The sequence below is a fragment of the Schistocerca gregaria genome, chromosome X, assembly GCF_023897955.1.
Source record: "Schistocerca gregaria isolate iqSchGreg1 chromosome X, iqSchGreg1.2, whole genome shotgun sequence".
NCBI classification, from domain to species: domain Eukaryota; kingdom Metazoa; phylum Arthropoda; class Insecta; order Orthoptera; family Acrididae; genus Schistocerca; species Schistocerca gregaria.
The window spans coordinates 514,749,749-514,765,019 of record NC_064931.1 but is presented as its reverse complement, the minus strand read 5'-3'; the positions used below and the strand labels follow the sequence as shown (position 1 = coordinate 514,765,019).

At 40.7% G+C, this 15,271-nt stretch overlaps 1 protein-coding gene across 7 annotated transcripts in view; it reads right to left on the bottom strand.

Moving 5' to 3' along the window:
* Positions 1-15,271, bottom strand: part of LOC126299523 (uncharacterized) — a 204,364-nt gene that overhangs the window by 95,866 nt on the left and 93,227 nt on the right. For all 7 annotated transcript variants that reach the window (XM_049991498.1, XM_049991497.1, XM_049991492.1 and 4 more), the window contains 2 exons: positions 4,342-4,524; positions 2,866-3,049 (listed from right to left, as the gene is read on the bottom strand). In XM_049991498.1, the coding sequence (XP_049847455.1) occupies positions 2,866-3,049; positions 4,342-4,524 (367 nt within the window). The remainder of the gene's footprint in view (positions 1-2,865; positions 3,050-4,341; positions 4,525-15,271) is intronic.

Here is a 15,271-nt window from a genome sequence, read left to right as displayed (position 1 = left end):
TTTACCCAAGAGGATGCCATCATCATTTAATCATACAGTAAAGCTGCATGTCCTCGGGAAAAATTACGGCTGTAGTTTCCCGTTGCTTTCAGCCGTTCGCAGTACCAGCACAGCAAGGCCGTTTTGGTTAATGTTGCAAGGCCAGATCAGTCAATCATCCAGACTGTTGCCCCTGCAACTACTGAAAAGGCTGCTGCCCCTCTTCAGGAACCACATGTTTGTCTGGCCTCTCAACAGATACCCCTCCGTTGTGGTTGCACCTACGGTACGGCCATCTGTATCGCTGAGGCACGCAAGCCTCCCCACCAACGGCAAGGTCCATGGTTCATGGGGGGATTAATTAAATTCCTCATCAACATTTACCATGAACCTGATCTACGGAACAAGTAAGTAAGTAAACAACTGACCAACTAACTAACTAACTAACTAGACAGTTATTTTCCCTCGCCCCATTTAAGAGTGAAAGAGGTAAGGGAACAACAAAGAGGTACAGGGACTCCACCACGTACTGTAATGGAGTACTTACATGGATGTAGATGTTTACCCTTCAAACTCCAGATGCTGCACATGTGTATGTTTAATGCCATTCCTCCTTTTTCAGACAATTTATTTGCACCCAGAAAGAGATTTTCACTCTGCAGCGGAGCGTGCACTGATATGAAACTCCCTGGCAGATTAAAACTGTGTGCCCGACCGAGACTCGAACTTGGGACCTTTGCCTTTCGCGGGCAAGTGCCCTACCATCTGAGCTACCGAAGCACGACTCATGCCCGGTACTCACAGCTTTACTTCTGCCAGTATCCGTCTCCTACCTTCCAAACTTTACAGAAGCTCTCCTGCGAACCTTGCTTATTTTGTTTTCCTTTCACTATTCAGCTCAAGCACTTTTTATTTTATTCTATCAATTAGAAATGGATTTGTTATAAAATAACATTTGGTGTTGGCAGTCCTTTATTTTCTGCACAAGTGCATTTTTGTGCTCAACTTTTACGCATCAGTAATGTTACAACTAAAAAGGTCATAATATGTGAAAAACACTCTTGTTATTTCCCAAATTCACCGTGCAAAAAATTAAGGAAATATTTGACTCACAACAGCAAGTGTTGGTTGATAAAAAGAGTCACAAAGGCAGTGTTCAAAATCTTACCTTTTGCTATATTTGTCTGTAAATAAATGGCTTTGTAATTTTCTTACTGTGCTGTAGATGTGCAAACAATTATGTTTCACATGTTATACTGAAACCATCACCAAAAAATTAATAACTTAGAAAATATGGGCTTGTGTGTACCTCAACAACCATATTTGTTCTATTGTTGCTTTACAGTGTCGTGGGAGAGAAAGGGCACTCAATCTGGCTGAAATGTATCAAAGAAATTCTTCATATGCTCCTTCAGAAAGAGTAGCATTTTAAGTGAAGAGTTTAAGTTACCTTTTTCTGGAGGTTGGTAACAACTATGACCACACAATACGCAAAAATTAATTTTTGTTCAGATCATGCATACAGTTAACACCTCTGTTACATTAATGGCAAAACCATAGGGGTTAAATCACAAAACCATTCCTCATATCATATATACCACAATGGTATTTTTTTTTCCAGAAGATGAGAACAATGATAAAATGCAACAAAACATCATTTTAGAAGAGAGGTACTAGGGAAAGGAAACAACTTTCCAGTCTGGCAGTGAAAGGCTGTCCTGCATACTGAATGCAATGTGGACATTACAACAGTATCTACCCCAAACCATCACATTTCTCATTTGTGGGCAGGTGCATTCTCGTGTAAAATTGTTTCATTACTTCTTTTGCAACTCAAAGCTCTTCAAGTAGATTTTTTTCCAGTTACTCCAGTAAATCTGCATAAAATTCTCAAGTTGCATCTTATCGTTAACATCTTCCTCAATATGATGAACCTATCCTAATCCCAATAAAACACTTATCGTGTTTATTCCAACATGTTAAATCACCAGTAATAAGTTTCTTTCCCATCTCAACCACAGAAAAAAATATTTGCAAAAAACCACATGCATGCCTTTTTAAAATTGTCCAAGCATTCGTGAGAAATCCTTATTCACATCTGCAAATGGTCATCATTCAAAAAATGCAACTCCTAATTTGCACAAAGGTTTCTCATGGTTAAATCTTCATATGAAATGTACAATAGTCTTCTTTCTGGTAATCGGCAGCTTTGTGCACCTACCTCAACCAATCGTGTAACAGAATCTTGTAAACATGGCAGTGCCTCTGTGTTGCCGCAACTCTATAGGTGACTTTTGTTTTCACCTGCTGCCACTGGTGATTTGTAGTTAACAGCACTGCTAGCTATCAGGGATTTTCTACCCCGACTCTACTATAGCCAGCCAATTTAGGCCTGAGCAGCGATGAGTTCGCTCTCATTCTCTGTGAGTCAGTTGATGCCATGCTCTGATCATAGCCTCCCAATAAACCATCAGCATGTGTGTACAAATTTCCACTGGCAATCAACTGTTCACATTGAAGAATTTTTTTCCGTTTATATATTTGAACAAAACATACTCACAAAACAACTACTTTATAAGCCACACAGACAGAACTATTCTTCTGAAGAAGTTACACTGTCATGACATGTGGTAACTTTATAAAAACTAAATTTCAGCAACGTCAATGTCATCTCTAAGGTTTGCAGAGAAATCATTGTCTTGTGCTTTTAAAGGTCAAATTACGATACCATGGCTGAGTCTTGCACACATTTTGAAACTTACATTTAAAAAAAAAAAAAAACCTTGAGAACTGTATCTAGGAAGTTCAGATATGTCACCACAAAGTAACCACATAATTACCAACAAATTACATATTTTTGCAGATAAAAACCAGCACATCACTAACCTGAACAAGCTGGGTAGCACTAAAGCTCTCTGTTGCAACAAGAGCTGTCAATGTGTTTGTCAGCAACTTGACGTACTTCTCAGCAACTTCTAAATCAGTCAGTTTGCTCAAAAGACCATGAAACCTCAAAAAAACTGTCACGCACTCTGGTACTGTTAGCTTTGCACGCCCCTCAACATCTATCCTGCAAAAATTCACAAGTTTTAAAGGAAAGGTGCTTACATAAAGAAAGACACAAAAAAATATACTATTCACGTTTTTCATGGTGAACAGAGAAATGTGACAGTATGCAGACATTAACAACAACAGCTGTGTTTTGACGAAAGATGTCAAAGTCATATATTTTACATAAAAAGGACCTGCACAATCCCTTAAAATGGGATGGATATATATATGGCAATTCAAAATGAATGTAGTGATTACAAATAGCTACTTATATCTTACCAGGTGTTCTATATGACACCCCCTTGATTACCCAGGCACCGTCTGGGGATCATGTTTCACACCATATGACCTGAAACATATATGGAATCGCCTATGCAAGTTTCATGTACTGGAATCGGCGAGGTCTTTTATATAACCCCATAACAAGAAATCTGTGGGTGCCAGGTTCCGAGATGTCAGTGGCCAAGAGCAGAACACAGAATCGTCATGTCCAGTATGATGAATTCAATGATTTGGACGTGTGGATTAAAAATGTGCGAAATTCCAGTCTCAACGTGAGGGTGTTTGATCTTGGTGAAAGATGTAATCCATGAAATCTGTATCAAGCTGTGACATCAACCACTGCTGAAGGATGTGCAGGTAAATACTTGTTGAAAAACTTAGTTTAATGAGGAAAAATTGCCCATATAATTTCTGTGCTGACATTGTAAAGAAGACATTAACTTTTGGTATGTCACACTGATTTTCAAGTATATAAAAAAGCTTTTCTGTGCCCAATAATTGAAAGTTGTGCAGGTTACTCTTCACTGTTCTTTTGGAAGTCAAAATTTTGACTTTCTCTTACATTTTCTGTAATTCTTACTGATGCGCTGCTACGTGTTAAATATTCATAGCCATCTGTAACCACTTTATTCATTTTGTCCTGTACTTTCCCTATGTCAGAAAAATCTATCTGCATTGCGGTTGAGTTTCCACATTACACTGCGGGTCCCTGTACAACTGACTGGGTGAGCCCGTTCTCACACATTCAAACAAACAGTTGAGTTTATGACATCTTAGTTTTTCTTTGATGTTCATATTAGCTTTATAAGTGGTAGCATCCAATGAAGAAATGTGAGTCACTTAGCATCTGCCACAAAGTTTTTCAGTGAAAGTACATACTAGTACAAAGGAAAAACTGTACTACTAATAGTTTGATCACATGCCATACCATCTGTGGTCACTTTTGACACAGTATTTCACAAATATATGTTTATCTCAACACATTTGACTCTGGGAAGATTACTTCTGCAAACCGATGCAGTTACTTACTCTTCATCAACATACTGATTCAAAGTCTTGGTCAGGTTCAGGGCTGCAGCTGGAAAAGGATGTCTAACTGATACACTGCGCACATAATAAAATACCGTGCTCAGTCGGTCACCACGAGCAGCTTCCACTAGAGCTAACTGGTTGTATGGATGACCACTGCATGGTGACAGTTGCACTGCATATCTGGAAAAAAAGTTTTTGTCACTTGTTGCTTTGCAAGTATAGGTATCTTTAACAAATAGATTATTATTGACCCTAATGACCGACTCATCACACATGAAGGGAGAACTGTGGAGCAACTGCCACTACAATTAATCAAACAGATCATTCCACAGTCCCTAAAAACATACAAATAATAAGACTGCAGAATCTGGAGTTCCATTTCTTCAATTTAGTAAAAAAATTGTACATATGTAAAACATATTAGATGAAAAACATCTGTGCACCCAACATCTGTGACTATTTGTTACCCACCCCTAACCACATCTGGTCCCAGCCAACTCGATAAACAATCAAGTGGGTGTACCTATGCATAAAGAGTGCCAACCACAAATAATACTGATATGTACCATTCCATTGTTGTTTTACAATTGTGAGCCCACTTCTATTCCTTCATTTTTGCTTCAGCTAACATAGCTATAAGTTGTAATTTATACGTCCAAGTGAGCAGCAGCAGCAGCAGCAGCAGCAGCAGCAGCAGTATAAAATAAACAATGAGCCAGGTGAGAAAAAATGTACAATCTGTGCAAGAAAATGATTCAGATTACAAGCTAGCATCGCAGCCCCATAATGATGCAGTTGCCTATGAGATAACTAGAAATGGGGTAAGGCTTTTTTTTGGGGGGGGGGGGGGGGAGATCTGATGCAACTGCACAATTTAATTGTTTGAGTGGGTCATTACTGTACACATTACTGTACATTAACACTTGTACATGGCAATAGAGTAAGACAACAAAAGTTTATTTTATTATTGTTTAATTATACAGTGATTTGGCTCATATAATGCAAGTTTATTTCATCACTGCTTAGTTACATTAAGATTAAACTGTCATTTTGCTCACATATGTTTACCTTGGTAACAAAGACAGCTCTTCTTTACATGTGCTCGAAGTATGCTGTGCGGCCACTTGTGTTATGAAAATCGGTTAAGGGTGAAGACAGCTACAGAGTAAAGAATGCCTTCTATAGTCCGATTAAAATTACTTGATAGTCGACGTCTGTCACTTTTTGCTACAGTGTTGCACATTGGCTACTGGCTACCGCTTGATGACAGGTGAAAGCCAAACATGCTGGGTCACGACACAAATGCCGTTAATGTATCATGTGGAGTAATTTTGTAAGCAGCTGCCATGAGGTATGTTGGAGGCGCGAGATGCTCAGCTGACAGCTGAGTTTAAGGGACTAATGACTGAAATGCAGGAGACAACACATTTTGTAGCCCTGAATTTAAAAGTGTGTCCTAAGCTAATCAACACCTCATCATGCACAATCTATCTGAGAAAATAGGAGTCAAAAATCTGTGGCACAACTAAAAATCACAATCTATTTGTTCACAGCAATTACAGCTAACCTTTATGAGCAAATTCCAAACATAAAAACTGGATTCACCATTAAAAGCAAACTTCAGTTTCTCACATCACTGGTTACTTAAAACTATGCTCACATTAGCAACACAAGCTGCCGTGTTACCAGCTGATGAGCAGTCTTTGCTGGCACTTGACTACATGTTACAGGTGACACAAGCAGATTGCAAACAAAAAAAAGTACGACAGGAAGAAAAATAAGAGCAAACAAAAAGCAAATACAGTGCAGCAAAGAATTAGAAATAAAAAACTTACTTTTATTCAGTTAATTGGCTTAAATGTAACAGTCACACTCTTTTTGATATGATTAAAAAAAACTACATTTGTAAAGATTCGCACCTACGATCTTCTATACTTTCTGTTTACACACTAACCAACCATTGTGCTATGGAACAAAGCCGGCTTAAGTATTTATATTTATGACTGTAGCATTCCAGTCGCAATGGTGAATTGCAGCCTTCAAAAAATTGGTTTTCTGCAAAGTTTATCCAAAGTAATTCGATCTCTGTGACTATGATAACTGTGTATATGATGCTGAATTGCATCTTGTGCAGAAGTATCCAGTAGTGCTTGGTTTGTGCAGTGTATGAAACACGTATTCCATTCGCATCATTTTGTGTGTGTTTGTGTGTGTGTGTGTGTGTGAGATAAAGTACGAAATAAAAGTCCCAGACCCATGGTTCAGTACCCTAACACATTGAGAATGAATGCTGTACAAGGAACTGGAAGTGAACTGATCAATTGTTGTGTCAGTTTGGCAATGGCGATTGGTTCAATGATGGCGCTGAGTGCTCTAATTGGAGGAAACCAGCTGCCATGTATGAAGTGTCAACTATCAAGTAATTTTAATTAGACTATAGTGAAAGATATCCAAGAAAGTAAAAGGGAAAAGGCAAAAAAATGTAATGGACATCAATTGTATCATCAATAATAAAAACAAGAGGAGAGTAGGAGTTAAGGCTGCACATTGGGGTCCCATGATGTTCTGCATGTGAAAGGGGCTGGCACTCCCACAGCAGTCTCACCCCCAATCCACCATCAACAAAGTGTTAAAGACGTAAATAGCATCCACTAATCAAAAGAGTGCTACTCGAAAAATGGAAAACAGGGCGAGGCAGAAAAAGTGGCGAACTGCCTAAAAGCAACTAAAACTTGACTTCCGCAAGGCGTTTGACACAGTTCCCCACAGTCGTTTAATGAACAAAGTAAGAGCATACGGACTATCAGATCAATTGTGTGATTGGATTGAGGAGTTCCTAGATAACAGAACGCAGCATGTCATTCTCAATGGAGAGAAGTCTTCCGAAGTAAGAGTGATTTCAGGTGTGCCGCACGGGAGTGTCATAGGACCGTTGCTATTCACAATATACATAAATGACCTGGTGGATGACATCGGAAGTTCACTGAGGCTTTTTGCAGATGATGCTCTGGTGTATCGAGAGGTTGCAACAATGGAAAATTGTACTGAAATGCAGGAGGATCTGCAGCGAATTGACGCATGGTGCACGGAATGGCAATTGAATCTCAATGTAGACAAGTGTAATGTGATGCGAATACATAGAAAGATAGGTCCCTTATCATTTAGCTACAAAATAGCAGGTCAGCAACTGGAAGCAGTTAATTCCATAAATTATCTGGGAGTACGCATTAGGAGTGATTTAAAGTGGAATGATCATATAAAGTTGATCGTCGGTAAAGCAGACGCCAGACTGAGATTCATTGGAAGAATCCTAAGGAAATGCAATCCGACAACAAAGGAAGTAGGTTACAGTACGCTTGTTCGCCCAATGCTTGAATACTGCTCAGCAGTGTGGGATCCGCATCAGGTAGGGTTGATAGAAGAGATAGAGAAGATCCAACGGAGAGCAGCGCGCTTCGTTACAGGATCATTTAGTAATTGCGAAAGCGTTACGGAGATGATAGATAAACTCCAGTGGAAGACTCTGCAGGAGAGACTCTCAGTAGCTCGGTACGGGCTTTTGTTAAAGTTTCGAGAACATACCTTCACCGAAGAGTCAAGCAGTATATTGCTCCCTCCTACGTATATCTCTCGAAGAGACCATGAGGATAAAATCAGAGAGATTAGAGCCCACACAGAAGCATACCGACAATCCTTCTTTCCACGTACAATACGAGACTGGAATAGAAAGGAGAACCGATAGAGGTACTCAAGGTACCCTCCGCCACACACCGTCAGGTGGCTTGCGGAGTACGGATGTAGATGTAGATGTAGATGTAGATAGGAGCAATGACAGAGGCAACAGGTAAAGAAGGCAGGGTAGAAGAGCACCATGACCAAGTGTGTGGCAAGAGATGCCCCAAAAACAACCACCCTGTCCCAAAGGCAGATTAAAATGTTATACCTGATTGTGAAAACCACTGTCATGATGAAATGGAGAATAAGTTCACTTGTCCATGTCTCATCCACCATCGTGAGAGGGCAAAGGATTCGAATGCAGAAGGAGGTAGCACTCAACTAGGATATGAGTAACTGTCAGCAAGGCTCCACAACCACAATGTGGGAGTGACTTGTTACATAAAATAAACCTATGGGTCAGCCTAGTGTGACTGATGCAAAGGCAACACACAACAGTGGATTCCTTCCTGAAAGAACAGAAGGGGTAATGCCTTCCTAGAGCAGAGTTTATTAGAGGGAGCAGTGGCCCACCAGATAATGTTCCATTTCCAAGTGAGCAGACTTTAATTAGTTGCAACCACAAACTCACACCTGGGATCATCAAAGTGAATGGGTGATGAGTAATTGCTTCTCTAGCCAAAGGTTCGCCAGTTCATTCTTTAGAATACACATTTGAATTGAGACCCAGAGAGAGAGAGAACTCGGCAGGCAGTCCTGAGAGGTCATGAAAAGAACATACAACAAGATGATAAGGGTAACACTAGTCAACGATCAGGATTCTGCTCAATGAGTCACAACATAAAATAATGCTATCAATGGAGGACCATTTAATTAAGTGGACAACTCTGTTAGAGGCAATCAGGTCTGCCATAGAAACACTACATGTTCCCATCAATGAATGGTGTTCTTGACAGCCAGGGGCTGTAAAAGCATAACCCCTCCTATCTATGGGTTTACAGACTTGTGTAAATGATGGTAGCTACCTCATACTCCCACAGAAGTGCAGGATCGGTCTTATCTTAGATGGGGGGTGGGGAGTCAGAAAACATGAGGGGTACATTCTAAGGGAAAGAGGAAGCCACCTGGTAGAATTTTGCACAGAGTATAACTTCATCATAGCTAACACTTGGTTCAAGAATCATGAAAGAAGGCTGTATACATGGAAGAACCCTGGAGATACTAAAAGATTTCAGATAGATTATATAATGGTAAGACAGAGATATAGGAACCAGGTTTTAAATTTTAAGACATTTCCAGGGGCACATGTGGACTCTGACCACAATCTATTGGTTATGAACTGTAGATTAAAACTGAAGATACTGCAAAAAGGTGGGAATTTAAGGAGATGGGACGTGGATAAACTGAAAGAACCAGAGGTTGTACAGAGTTTCTGGGAGAGCATAAGGGAACAATTGACAGTAATGGGGGAAAGAAATGTACTAGAAGAAGAATGGGTAGCTTTGAGGAATGAAATAGTGAAGGCAGCAAAGGATCAAGTACGTAAAAAGACGAGGGCTAGTAGAAATCCGTGGGTAACAGAAGAGAAACTGAATTTAATTGATGAAAGAAGAAAATACAAAAATGTCTCAAAAATGAGATCGACAGGAAGTGCAAAATGGCTAAGCAGGCATGGCTAGAGGACAAATGTAAGGATGTAGAGGCTTATCTCACAAGGGGGTAAGATAGATACTGCCTACAGGAAAATTAGAGACCTTTGGAGAAAAGAGAACCACTTGTATGAATATCAAGAGCTCAGATGGAAACCCAGTTCTAAGCAAAGAACGGAAAGCAGAAAGGTGGAAGGAGTATACAGACGGTCTACACAGGGGCGATGTTGTTGAGGACAATATTATGGAAATATAAGAGGATGTAGATGGAGATGAAATGGGAGATATGATACTGCGTGAAGAGTTTGACAGAGCACTGAAAGACCTGAGTCGAAACAAGGCCCCGGGAGTAGACAACATTCCATTAGAACTACTGACAGCCTTGGGAGAGCCAGTCCTGACAAAACTCTACCATCTGGTGAGCAAGATGTATGAAACAGGCGAAATACCCTCAGACTTCAAGAAGAATATAATAATTCCAATCCCAAAGAGAGCAGGTGTTGACAGATGTGAAAATTACCGAACTATCAGTTTAATAAGTCACAGCTGCAAAATACTAACGCGAATTCTTTACAGACGAATGGAAAAACTGGTAGAACTGGGAGGGAGGTCAGTTTGGATTCGACAGAAATGTTGGAACATGTGCGGCAATACTGACCCTACGACTTATCTTAGAGGAAAGATTATGGAAAGGCAAACAAACATTTCTAGCATTTGTAGACAGAGAGAAAGCTTTTGACAATGTTGACTGGAATACCCTCTTTCAAATTCTGAAGGTGGCAGGGGTAAAATACAGGGAGCAAAAGGCTATTTACAATTTGTACAGAAATCAGATGGCAGTTCGGGACATGAAAGGGAAGCAATGGTTGGGAACAGAGTGAGACAAGGTTGTCGCCTCTTCTCGATGCTATTCAATCTGTATATTGAGCAAGCACTGAAGGAAACAAAAGACAAGTTTGGAGTAGGAATTAAAATCCATGGGAAAGAAATAAAAACTTTGAGGTTCGCCAATGACATTGTAATTCTGTCAGAGACAGCAAAGGACTTGCTACAGCAGTAGAACAGAATGGATAGTGTCTTGGAAGGAGAATATAAGATGAACATCTACAAAAGCAAAACGAGGATAATGGAATGTAGTCAAATTAAATCGGGTGATGCTGAGGGAATTAGATTAGGAAATGAGACACTTAAAGTAGTAAACGAGTTTTGCTATTTGGGGAGCAAAATAACTGATGATGGTAGAAGTAGAGAGGATATAAAATGTAGACTGGCAATGGCAAGGAAAACGTTTCTGAAGAAGATAAATTTGTCAACATCGAGTATAGATTTAAGTGTCAGATAAGTCGTTTCTGAAAGTATTCGTATGGAGTGTAGCCATGTATGGAAGTGAAACATGGACGATAAATAGTTTGGACAAGAAGAGAATAGAAGCTTTCGAAATGTGGTGCTACAGAAGAATGCTGAAGATTAGATGGGTAGATCACATGACTAATGAGGTGGTATTGAACAGAATTGGGGAGAAGAGTTTGTGGCACAACTTGACTAGAAGAATGGATCAGTTCGTAGGACATGTTCTGAGACATCAAGGGAAGACCAATTTAGTACTGGAAGGCAGCGTGAAGGGTAAAAATCGTAGGGGGAGACCAAGAAATGAATACACTAAGCACATTCAGAAGGATGTAGGCTGCAGTATGTACTGGGAGATGATGAAGCTTGCACGGGATAGAGCAGCTCGGAGAGCTGCATCTAACCAGTCTCAGGACTGAAGACCACAACAACAACAACAACATTCTAAGGAGGATAGACAGAGTTCCTGGTAGAGGGCTGCGAGGTGGATTCCAGCTGGTAATCAAACCCGAGGGTGGGGATCAGGGGTTGATGCCGTACGCCCTGACGCCGGCTACGAGCGCTTTTCACTTGCTGTGTTACAAAATAAGTAATTTAGCTAGTAATTAGTCGTTTTTGCTGCCTATTCTATAGTATTTAGGTGCATTGATGTCAGATACACATGATAAATTTATAAGGTTTCAGTTTTTATTTGCACCTGAATAAGATAAGTGAAGTTTCTGTTTACGACAGCTCCGGGTGTACTCAAACATTTGTTTACATTCTTAACTGACGTTAAATACATGGGTTTATCAATAAATTCAGTGCACAATACTTAGTAAGTATTTCCGATTATTAGTGTCATTTAGGGTCGATAAATTGAAGGAAGCAGTTTTTATACGTTTTATTGGGTTATTTTTCGTGTGAACATAAAAGTTTGTTTACACTGTTAATACGAGAGTTAATCAGTTTAATTTAGTGTATAAAACTTAGTATTCACGTTTATTAGTCTCATTTAGACTCGATACATTGAATGTAGCAGTTTTTGTACGTTTTATTAGGAATAGTGATACTGACTGTGATTTCTAACCTCACTTGTATACGTTTGACTAGAGCAACCTGCGTCCGTTAACAGTTAAACAAACGTGGTAAATTAGTATTACACTACAATATCTGAGTACATCAGTGTTACAATAAAACTTCTGAGCCCTTATTACATATGGTTTAGTTAGCAGAAAGCTAAAACTCTGCCTCGGTGTCTGCTTAAATTGCTTAGCTTGTTGTGGGCTTTAGTGATCGTGTACTGTAAGTCCAGCGGTTCCTATAAAGTAGAATTTGTATTTGTGCTTTCCATTCTGAACTCTTATTGTCAGCTAAAGGTTTTGTTTTGTACCTGCATCTGTCAGTGTACAATAGCCAGTGTTTGCGTTTATTAGTGTCATTTAGACTCGGTCCATTTAAGGTAGCAGTTCTTATAGTTTTATTAGGTCACTTTTGCGTGTATGTAAATGCTTGTTTAAATTACAAATATGAGGGATAACAGTAGGTGCAGCTTACTGTTGAATTCGTTTATAATATTCACTAGACAGCCCCTAGCTGTTTACTGTAGGTCAATATCTTATTCTTTAGTATTCACTAACTAGCCCATAACAGGAAAATAAGCACCAGATCTCACTTCTACCATAAATTTTTATTTTCATTATTGAGTGGCCTTTCTGCCAACTAGAGTGTAGCTGTTAACCTTGTGTGACAGTAGATTTCCATAAGTTTTTTATAGTAAATCAGTTATTAGCTAGATGGATAGGGACTGTGTCTGTTGTGTGCAGATGCAGGAGGAGTTGGCCAAAGTCCAAACGCACCTGGAAGGTTTTTCGGCCAAAGTCAACAAGCTCCAGAGTGCCACCTTGAGGTGCAGTGGGGACGGGGTGCCTTGGGCAGCCTCTGCTGTACTAGATGTGCAGGGGGGGGGGGGGGGGGGGATGTCACAGCTCTCTGTCACTGAGCCGACCTCAGGCGCGACTGAGTCGGCTGGCTGACGCTCATCTCAGTGTGGGTGAGAATCTGTGTCGAGGTCTTGAGCCTCAAAGCAAAGGCTGCATGGGGGAAGCAGGCTCCTGCCAAATCCCATGCACTTTGCTAATAGATTCAGTGTGCTATCTGGTGCTTGGGGGAGGGAGGGTGGGGCAGGGGGGGGGGGGGGGCGGGCGGAAGGCTGAACTGGATCAGACTGCACCTTCTGCCAGGATAGTGGCTGCTCCTTCAGCAAGGTCTGGACAGGCACAATGGGGTAGGGGTTTGTTAGTTATTGGGAGCTCCAATGTTAGGCGGGTCATGGAGACCCTCAGGAACATAGTGGCTAGGGCGGGGAAGAAGTCCAACGTTCACTCTGTGTGCTTGCCGGGGGGCCTTGTCCAGGATGAGGAAGAGCCTCTTCCGGCGGCTATCAAGCATGCGTGGTGCAGCCAGCTATGGATTGCTGTGCATGTCGACACCAGCGATGCCTGTCGTCAGGGTTCCAAGGAAATCCTTGGGTCCTTTCGATAGCTGGCTAAATTGGTGAAGGTGGCCTCCATCTCTCGAGGAGTGGAAGCCAAGCTGACAATCTGCAGCATCGTACCCAGGGTGGACCGGGGTCCTCTGGTTTGGAGTCGAGTGGAGAATCTAAACCAAAGGCTACGTCAACTCTGTGACGAAAATGGTTGTAGATTCCTTGACCTACGCTTTGGAGTGGAAGGTTGTAGAATTCCCCTCGATAGATCAGGGGTGCACTACACACAGGAAGCAGCTACATGGGTAACACAGTACTTGTGACGTGCACATGGTGGTTTTGTAGATTAGGTTCCTCCCCGTGGGAAACAAACCGCTGGCCCGAAAAATTACCAGTTCAGGACACTGATGTGGGTGTGCCAACTGTAAAAATTGTTAGTTCGCCTAACAGGTCATTCCAAAGAATTTAAATATTCTTAATCTCATCTTAGTAAATCGTCGAAGTGTCTGTAGCAAGATCCCCGAGTTAATCTCCGAAATAAACAGTAGCAATGCCAATATTGTATTAGGTACCGAACGCTGGTTGAAACCAGACATAAAAAGCAGTGAATTTTTGAACTCTGACGGCACAATGTTTAGGAAGGATAGGACTGACGCTATTGGAGGTGGTGTGCTCATTGCAGTTAAAAGCTGATTAAATGCAGTTGAGATCGATACTGCATCGGACTGTGAAATAGTCTGGATAAAGCTGTCAATCAGACAAGGATTGACCATTGTATTAGTATGTTTTCATAGACCACCAGCATCCGCAACAAACATCGCAGAACGTTTCAGGGGAAGTCTTGAGTACATAGGAAGTCAATATCCAAATTATGCGTTAGTTATAGGTGGAGACTTTAATCTAGCATCCACCGACTGGGGAAATTACAATTTTATCACAGGGGGCAGAAGCACAGATTTGTGTGAAGTTATTCTAGGACCGCCCTCTACATACAACCTTGAGCAATTGGTTAGAAAAGCAACTCGAGATGGGAACATAATAGATATCTTGGTGACAAACCGACCTGATCTTTTTGAGGAAGTTTATCTAGAAGAGGATGTTAGTGAGCATAAAGTCGTTGTGGCTTAACAGCGTAGATTTATCTTGTTTGGGAAAGCAAGTAAGCGTCATTAAGAATATCTTCCTAGTCAGCTCCAAGCATTCACCGCGGGACACAAAGATATTGAGCATCTTTGGTTGGAATTTAAAGGTATTGTCCACCATGTGCTAGAGAAGTATGTGCCTAGCAAAAGTGTAGGGGAGGTAAGGATTCACCTTGGTACAACAAACATATTAGGAAGTTGCTGAGAAAGCAGAGTATTTTGGACAGTCAGTCACGGCCCTGCTGACAAACAGAAATTATGCGAAATGGAAGCAGATGTCAGGAGGACAATGAGATACTCTTAACAAATTTGAAAGCAATATTTTATCTGCAGATTTTAAAAATAATACCAAAAAATTTTGGTCATACGTAAAATCTATTAACACTACAAATAATTCAATACCTTCTCTTGCTGACAGTACGGGTAATGTAACTGCTGATGATAAACAGAAGGGCAAAATTATAAATCTAGCTTTCAAAAACTCGTTTATGATAGAGGTCTCTAGCACCATTCCCCCTTTCAATTATCAAACAAAAGGCTGGCTGACATAGTGTTTGGTATATCTGGGATTGTAAAACAGTTAAGATCCTTAGATGCCAGAAAGGTATCCGGCCCAGACGGTATCCCATAAGATTTTACGGTGACTA